At 42.4% G+C, this 9,345-nt stretch overlaps 1 protein-coding gene across 2 annotated transcripts; it reads left to right on the forward strand.

The window, feature by feature from the left end:
* The first annotated feature begins 1,056 nt into the window (after positions 1–1,056).
* On the forward strand, positions 1,057–8,587 carry MED21 (mediator complex subunit 21). 2 transcript variants are annotated; one of them, XM_056553779.1, is made up of 4 exons: positions 1,057–1,615; positions 2,700–2,814; positions 6,039–6,139; positions 7,827–8,586. In XM_056553779.1, exons 1-4 carry the CDS (start codon positions 1,574–1,576, stop codon positions 8,001–8,003), a joined length of 435 nt encoding a protein of 144 aa, XP_056409754.1. In that variant the 5' UTR covers positions 1,057–1,573; the 3' UTR covers positions 8,004–8,586. The 2 variants fall into 2 exon arrangements, with proteins under 2 accessions (XP_056409754.1, XP_056409755.1); XM_056553780.1 differs by lacking the exon at positions 1,057–1,615 and adding an exon at positions 1,651–1,833 and having other exon boundaries at positions 7,827–8,587.
* The last annotated feature ends 758 nt before the right edge of the window (positions 8,588–9,345 follow it).

Below are 9,345 nucleotides of genomic sequence, written 5' to 3' on the forward strand. Positions count from 1 at the left end.
TATCTCCTGAACGGTGGCATCAATTAGAGCAAGTTATATCTCATTTTAATCTGGTTTCCCCACACCATAATCTTGTCTATTTGATTTAGTCCGAGAAAACCGGCTGCCAGTCTCCCTTTAAATTATCTGACCCCAAACTAGGCCTAATTCCTGGTTTGGGGTCAGATAATTCCTAAATTATTAGACTCACACAGATCTTGCCTTTAAAGGGGTACTCCGGTGGAAAACCTTTATTTTTTTTATTTTTATTTTTTTAAATCAACTGGTGCTAGAAAGTTAAACAAATTTGTAAATTACTTCTGTTAAAAAAATCTTAATCCTTCCAGTACTTATTAGCTTCTGAATACTACAGATGAAATTCTTTTCTTTTTGGAACACAGAGCTCTCTGCTGACATCATGACTACATTGCTCTCTGCTGACATTTCTGTCCATTTTAGGAACTATCCAGAGCAGTATATATTTGCTATGGGGATTTACTCCTACTCTGCACAGTTCTTAAAATGGACAGATGTGTCAGCAGAGAGCCCTGTGGTCATGATGTCAGCAGAGAGCTCTGTGTTCCAAAAAGAAAATAATTTCCTCTGTAGTATTCAGCAGCTAATAAGTACTGGAAGGATTAAGATTTTTTAATAGAAGTAATTTACGAATCTGTTTAACTTTCTGGCACCAGTTGATTAAAACATAAATAAATAAATAAGTTTTCCACTAGAGTACCCCTTTAAATTATTAGACCTTGACCAGTTCCCTAAATTATCATATCATATTATCATATATTGTGCTTACAGGGGAGAATGTTGTATCTAACAGAGGCACTACAAGACCCAGCACAGCCATAACAGTGGTTGAAGACACATTACTAGGCATCTAGCCAAACTAATTGTGTTACAGATCAAAATAACCACTATATCTATTACATCCACTGACAGCAAGCAGGGTTCCTGAAAATGCTAAGGGATGGAAACACAAAAGGGAGAGTTATTAAACCACGTGCAGAGCACCAGTTGTCAATAGCAACCAATCAGATTTGTAGACTTCTAAAACATGAAATCTGGAATCTAATTGGGTGCTACTCGAACTGTTGCAAAACTACAACTCCCAGCATGCCGGGACACCCATTGGCTGTAAGGACATGCTGGGGTTTATAGTGTTGCAACAGCTGGAGGTCCACACTTTGGAGACAACTGGTCTATTACACAGATCATGTAAAACCAAAACTGTGTATTAATGAATTCAAGCGACATCTGCTGGTCCTAAGTGGAACTGCATTTTTCTGGTCACATAAGGTATTTTAATTTCTATAAATAATAAAACCACATATATTTTAAGTTTTTGTTGCTTTTGAGGATTTCAGCTCTAAGAAACAGAGACTCCTCTTAGATTTGTATAGGTTGTGAGGGGGTTCAGAATAAGTGTTACATTCAAGTGACACTAATAAAGTTATTTAATAAAAAAAAAATAATACACAAACGGAGATAACAGACGTCGAGCGTGGAGACACGCCTACAAGATACGGGCCAATAGGAGAGCACGTCGCGGGGATTGGATGAAGTTTCGGTTTTGCCCGAGATTAAGATGGCGGATCGCCTGACGCAGCTGCAGGACGCGCTGAATTCGGTGAGTGAATTCCCTGTCCCGGTGTCTGCAGGACCGGGATATGGCGTCTCCTCTTTTGTATCTAGAGCTGAGGGAGGCGTAGTGTGATATAGAAGGGGGATTATGTATTATACTGGTATATTGTATCACCTTCTATCATAATGGGTCTTTGTGCATGTAATGCAGCCATTGTAAGCATGTAACAGTACAGTAAGTACAGCTCTGCAGTATAATACATGGTAAGTAATGTAGTAATATATGTACACAGTGATCTCACCAGCAGAATTGTGAGTGCAGCTCTGGAGTATAATACATGGTAATAATATATGTACACAGTAACCTCACCAGCAGAATAGTGAGTGCAGCTCTGGAGTATAATACAGGATATAACTCAGGATCAGTACAGGATAAGTAATGTAATGTATGTACACAGTGACTTCACCAGCAGAATAGTGAGTACAGCTCTGGAGTATAATACAGGATATAACTCAGGATCAGTACAGGATAAGTAATGTAATGTATGTACACAGTGACCCCACCAGCAGAATAGTGAGTGCAGCTCTGGAGTATAATACAGGATATAACTCTGGATCAGTACAGGATAAGTAATGTAATGTATGTACACAGTGACCTCACCAGCAGAATAGTGAGTACAGCTCTGGAGTATAATACAGGATATAACTCAGGATCAGTACAGGATAAGTAATGTAATGTATGTACACAGTGACCTCACCAGCAGAATAGTGAGTACAGCTCTGGAGTATAATACAGGATATAACTCAGGATCAGTACAGGATAAGTAATGTAATGTATGTACACAGTGACCTCACCAGCAGAATAGTGAGTACAGCTCTGGAGTATAATACAGGATCAGTACAGGATAAGTAATGTATGTACACAGTGATCTCACCAGCAGTGAGTACAGATCTGGAGTATAATTCTGTGTCAGAATGGGATGAGTAATTAACTGTAAACTGTGACTCCAGCAGCAGAATGCTTAGGCAGACTATCTTCTATTGGACTATATCCATAAAGGGGTCTCCTGACAGCAGATTTCAGTGTCTGAGACTTCATGGTTTCCTTTCTTTCTGTCTCATGTACACAGCTTGCAGACCAGTTCTGTAATGCGATCGGCGTCCTGCAGCAGTGCGCTCCCCCTGCATCCTTCAATAATATTCAGACAGGGATAGGCAAGGAGCAGCCCACAAACCCCACAGAAGGTAAGTGATAGCCCCTTCTGCTTCAACCGATCGTTCTGAACTGTTCTCTATTCTGCTCCCAGGGATGGGGTTTCTAGATGTCCCAGTAGGGCACATAGCCAGGAACTTTCTTAAGGGCCATTTTTTTTTTCTCTCATGTTGCTTTCATCCTTTACTGGGAAAGCTGGGTGACTTATAACATGGCTGCCTTTAACACATCCTCGAGCACTGTCTACTAGATTTACAAAACTGCATACTTGCCATTCATGCATGTGGTAAAATTGGGTCACATACTCCATGGCTGTGTTTGAATCTCCCACAAATGTAATCACCCTGATATCCTGAATAGAGATGAGCGAACTTACAGTAAATTTGATTTGTCATGAACTTCTCGGCTCGGCAGTTGATGACTTTTCCTGCATAAATTAGTTCAGCTTTCAGGTGCTCCTGTGGACTGGAAAAGGTGGATACATTCCTAGGAAAGAGTCTCCTAGGACTGTATCCACCTTTTCCAGCCCATCGGAGCACCTGAAAGCTGAACTAATTTATGCAGGAAAAGTCATCAACTGCCGAGCCGAGAAGTTTATGACGAATCAAATTTACTGTAAGTTCGCTCATCTCTAATCCTGAATATGGATACTACCAGGTTTTGTACGTACGTCCTGGTGAGGTGGTACTTAACGCACCAGGACGTACATTTACATCCTATACATAACCGCAAGCATCAGAGCGATGCTTGGGTCATGCACGGCAGGTCCCGGCTGCTCATAGCAGCCAGGGACCCGCCGGTAATGGCCGACATTTGCGATAGCGTGGATGTCTGCCATTAACCCCCTCAGATGCGGAGATAAATACAGATCACGGCATCTGCAGTGCTGCAGTCACTAAAATGGATGATCGGATCGCCCGCAGCGCTGCCGCAGCCATCCGATCATCCAGAATGGCAGACGGAGGTCCCCTCACCTCTGCTGCCTTCCATGGGTATTCTGCTCTGGTCTGCTTGATAATACTGATCAGTGCTATGTCCTATGCATAGCACTGAACAGTATTAGCAATCAAAGGATTGCTATAGATAGTCCCCTATGGGGACTATTAAAGTGTAAAAAAAAAAAAAAAAAAAAATAATAATAATTTGACCCCCCCCCCCCCCCCACCTAATAAAAACGTTAATTGTCCCATTTTTTATTTCACCCTCAAAAAGTGTTAAAAAAAATAAATAATATACATATTTGGTATTGCCCCGTGCATTAAATCCGAACTATTAAAATATAATGTTCATGATACCGTACAGTGAATGGCGTTAACGTAAAAAAAAAAGTCCACAATTGCTGCTTTATTTTTTTATTTTTTTTTATAACCTTTTATTCCCCCAAAAATTTATTAAAAAAAGTATTCAAAGTTTTATATAAGCATATAAGCAAATATGGTATCAATAAAAAGTACAGATCACGGCCCAAAAAAATTTACGGAAAAATGAAAAAATTATAGGTCTTCAAAATAGGGGGATTTTAAATGTATTCATTTGGTTAAAAAGTTAGCAATTTTTTTTTTTTTTTAAGCACAACAGTAATAGAAAAGTATGTTATCATGGGTATAATTTTAATCGTATTGACCCAAAGAATAAAGAACACGTCATTTTTACCGTAAATTGTACGGCATGAAGACGAAACCTTCCAATATTTGCAAAATTGCGGTTTTCTTTTTTATTTCCCCACACAAATATTATTATTTTTTGGTTGCACCATACATTTTATGGTGAAGTGAGTGATGGCATTACAACGGACAACTGGTCGCGCAAAAAACAAGCCCTCATACTAGTCTGTGGATGAAAATATAAAATAGTTATGATTTTTTTTTTTGAAGGCGAGGAGCCTATTTTCACCTTAAGGACTCAGCGTTTTTCCATTTTTGCATTTTAATTTTGTCCTCATCACCTTCTAAAAATCATAACGCTTTCAATTTTGCACATAAAATTCCATATGATGCTTATTTTTTGCGGCAACAATTCTACTTTAGTCATTTTACCCAAAAATCCACGGCAAAACAGATAAAAAATTAATTGTGCGACAAAATTGAAGAAAAAACTTCATTTTGTAACTTTTGGAGGCTTCCGTTTCTACGCAGTGCACTTTTCGGTAAAAATGACACCTTTTCTTTATTCTGTAGGTCCATACGATTAAAATGATCCCCTACTTGTATAGGTTGGATATTGTCGTACTTCTGAAAAAAAATCATAACTACATGCAGGAAAATTTATATGTTAAAAATTCTCATCTTCCGACCCCTATAACTTTTTTATTTTTCCGCATACGGGCCGGTATGAGGACTCATTTTTTGCGCCATGTTCTGAAGTTTTTATCAGTACCATTTTTGTATTGATCTGACTTTTTGATCGCTTTTTATTCATTTTTTTCCATGATATAAAAAGTGACCAAAAATACGCAATTTTGGACTTTGGAATTTTTTTGCGCGTACGCCATTGACCGTGCAATTTAATTAACGATATATTTTTATAGTTCGGACATTTCCGCACGCGGCGATACCACATGTTTATTTTTTTATTAGGGAAGGGGTTAAATGACCTTTTGTTAACTTTTTTTTTTTTTCCACTTTTTTTTTTTTTTTTTGCAGTGTTATAGCTCCCATAGGGACCTATAACACTGCACACACTGATCTCTTATACTGATCCCTGCAAAGTCATAGCTTTGCACGGTCAGTGAGATAGGGGATCGATTGCTCAAGCCTGTAGCTCAGGCTTGGAGCAATCAAACCCCGATCGGACGCCGCGGAGACAGGTAAGGAGACCTCCGCCTGCGTCCCAGCTGATCGGAACATCGCAATTTTATCGCGATGTCCCGATCAGCCCGACTGTGCTGCCGGGAAGCGTTTACTTTCACTTTCAGACACGGCGGTCAACTTTGACCGCCGCGTCTGAAGGGTTAATAGCGCGTGGCACAACGATCGGTGCAGCAGGCGGTTAGCCCAGGGTCCCGGCTGTGACTAGCAGCCGGGACCGAATCGGTGTGATGCGGGGTCACAGCGTGACCCCGTTTTAAACACCGCGCTCAGGGCGTACATGTACGCCCTGAGTCCTTAAGGATCGGGGATGCAGGGCGTATGCATACGCCCTGCTTCCCCAAGAGGTTAAGGGGTTAACCAGAAGGATTTGATGTGTTGTCTCCACACATGTGATGTGAATGATTTCAATCTCTCTTGATTTTTTATTTTTTTTCCCAATATTTCAGAATATGCTCAGCTTTTTGCCACTCTCATTGCCCGTACCGCAAAAGACATTGATGTCCTCATCGACTCTCTGCCCAGTGAGGAATCTACGGCTGCTTTACAGGTCAGTCGGCCTACTGACACCTGGGTGAGGGACTGATGAGTATTATAAGGGTCAGTACACACAGCAGACACAATTTGCTGCAAAATCTGTATAAGTATCTGATCACAAGGGTCCAACCACTGGAACCCTGATCTTTATTCTGTGCACATATTACTGTCAACCATGGCACAAAGCGGTGAGCCACAAACCCCTTTGTGTATCTCCAACTCTCCCATAGAGATACATAAACAATGTATCTCCGCCTCTCTCATAGAGATACATGGAGGGGTGTGTCATTCACCGCTTTGTGCCATGGTCGACAGTAATCTGTGCGAGTAAAGATCAGGGTTCCAGTGGTCGGAACCCCGTGATCAGATACTTATCTCCTATTGTAGGGATCCTATGGATAGGGGATAAGTACTTATAGGTACCCCGTTAAGTATCTGTAGTGCAGATTTGTTTAAAAAAAAAAAAAAATCCACAGCATGTGGATGATATTTGTAAAATGCATTATCGTGTTATATGCAGCAGATTTTCCATAAGAAAATATGCAGCGTTTCTGCTGTGTCTGTGTTTCCCAACCATGATGCCTCCATTTGTTGCATAACTACAACTTCCAGCATGCCATGACATCCAGCTGCTGTCCAGGCATGCTGGGAGTTGAAGTTTTTCAACAGCTGGAGGCCCCCTGGTCAGAAAACACTGAGCTTTGTTATTTGCCCCAACAAAGGGTCAGTGAATGATACAACATGAAGTGTTACTGGATGTTTAAATGAAACTATAGTAAACCTTTTTGATGTTTCTTGACACATTACTAAACTTTGTATTAAGCATACATCAATATGTTTATATAGTCTGAAAAAATAATAATGATTTTAACAATGTGATACTGGATTAGAGATGAGCGAACTTACAGTAAATTCGATTCGTAACGAACTTCTCTGCTCGGCAGTTGATGACTTTTCCTGCATAAATTAGTTCAGCTTTCAGGTGCTCCGGTGGGCTGGAAAAGGTGGATACAGTCCTAGGAAAGAGTCTCTTAGGACTGTATCCACCTTTTCCAGCCCACCGGAGCACCCGAAAGCTGAACTAATTTATGCAGGAAAAGTCATCAACTGCCGAGCCGAGAAGTTTGTGACGAATTGAATTTACTGTAAGTTCGCTCAGCTCTATACTGGATGTTTAGTAATAGAGGTGAGTCTACAGATATCTCAAGTGGCCATCGATTTGTTCAGTCTACAAAAAGTCCCTCTTCCATGTGTTCTGACTGCCTAAGTTGGAAAAAATCATCATGGACCCCCCCCCCCCGCTCTCCTCCAGAGCAGCATGTCACGACCCCTGCCAGAAGTGGGAGCCACCACACCCCCTTTTATATAGCTCTATGGGAGGGCTGAAAATAGCCAAACGGCTCTCTCATAGAGCTATATGGAAGAAACGTGGCGGCCCCTGCTTCGGGCGGGGATTGTGACGTGCTGCTCTTGGGTGGGAAGGGGATACATTTTGTTTTTCCACAAGACTACTCCTTTAATCTGCTCTGAATATAAGCTAAAATGTTGGCTTCTGTTTGACAGCAAGCAGAGATCTTGAACTGCATTGGAACACCAGGTAGTATCTGAAACAGGAGTCATCTCCCTAGGAGGAGGTGTGTTTTTAGATGTCATGATGATGGTTTACAGGACTTGTTGTGTCGCCTTTTTGTCGTTCTCAGGCCGCCAGCCTGTACCAGTTAGAAGAGGAGAACCACAATGCAGCGACTCGGCTGGAGGAGGTGGTGTTCAGGGGGGACATGCTGCTGGAGAAGATACAGACAGCACTAGCAGACATTGCCCAGTCTCAGCTGAAGACCAGAAGCATTATCCACATGCAGCCACTGCCTGAGAGCTAACAGCAGGGGGCACACTTCTTATTAGAACTGTCCACCCTGAGATACTGAGCGGCAGGAGCTGCGTGCCCTGCAGTGAGCTGCAATACAGATAATCCGCCTGCTGGCATAACAGTACTCTATGCAGGGGTGATACTTCAAATGAATTATTCTGGCGCACTAAACATGAGGCCCCATTCTGGGTGAACTTACACTGAATACATCTATCAGGGAATGGCTAGTAACACAAAATGTGACGTTGCTTGCTTTACATGTGGGGGCATGAATCTCTACAGCCTCCCACCTGTCAAGGAAACAAAGGCCAAACCAGGAGCATATTGGCCAATCGCAGTGTCTGGCACTTCCCTAATATTTGTATAACTTCCACATTCAGTAGGACAGAAAGCTCTATGTCCTTCATGCTCACAACCAGTAGGGGGCCCTGTTTTGATGTATGAATTTTACCGGACTGACAAGGTGTTTTTTTTTATTCTCCTTCCCCTCTCATGCTAGGATGGGCTGCACAGGGATCTCCCCCTCACTACAACTGTTTGTATGAGATTTTTTTTTTTTTTCATAATAAATTTAAATGAATTGGCACAAAATGTTCTATTTGTATTGTTGAGATGTCTTGAAAATGTTTTGGAATTTCTCAGATGATCACTGCAAAACACAGTATGGAAAATATCTTTATTCTCCTGGTGATTCTGACTAGGGCTGGGTGGTATACCGGTTCATACCGAAATTTTTGTGCTGCACGATATGAATTTTAACCCATACAGCAATACCGGTTTGGCCCCTCCCCCTCGGGAATGAATGAATCAGCCCAGCGCTGCCCTGTCCCCACATCGGGGAACCAATCCTATGTGACCTGCAAGCACTGTCCCCATCAGGGTACTACTCACATGTTACCCGCATGTGCTGCCCTCCTCGTCCTGCTTGTTGTGCCCGCCGGCGCTGACACTCTATACCAGTGGTCTCCAACCTGCGGACCTCCAGATGTTGCAAAACTACAACTCCCAGCATGCCCGGACAGCCGTTGGCTGTCCGGGCATGCTGGGAGTTGTAGTTTTGCAACATCTGGAGGTCCGCAGGTTGGAGACCACTGCTCTATACTGTGCGGTATCCCTATGCCCGGGCTGCAAAAAATAAACAAAATAAACTTTAACTCCCCTCCCGTTGGTCTGGTACAGGCCTCACTTGTTTCCTGGGGACGGGAACTTTGGAGAGCCGTCAGCCTATCACTGGCCGCAGCGAAGTTCCGCCTCAGCTGGTGATGGGCTGAGCACACTGTCATGTAAGAAGCCAGCTTCTTACATGACAGTGGGTTCAGCCTATCGCCGGCCGAGGCGGAACATTGCTGCAG

Source organism: Hyla sarda, unplaced genomic scaffold, assembly GCF_029499605.1.
Source record: "Hyla sarda isolate aHylSar1 unplaced genomic scaffold, aHylSar1.hap1 scaffold_38, whole genome shotgun sequence".
Taxonomy (NCBI): domain Eukaryota; kingdom Metazoa; phylum Chordata; class Amphibia; order Anura; family Hylidae; genus Hyla; species Hyla sarda.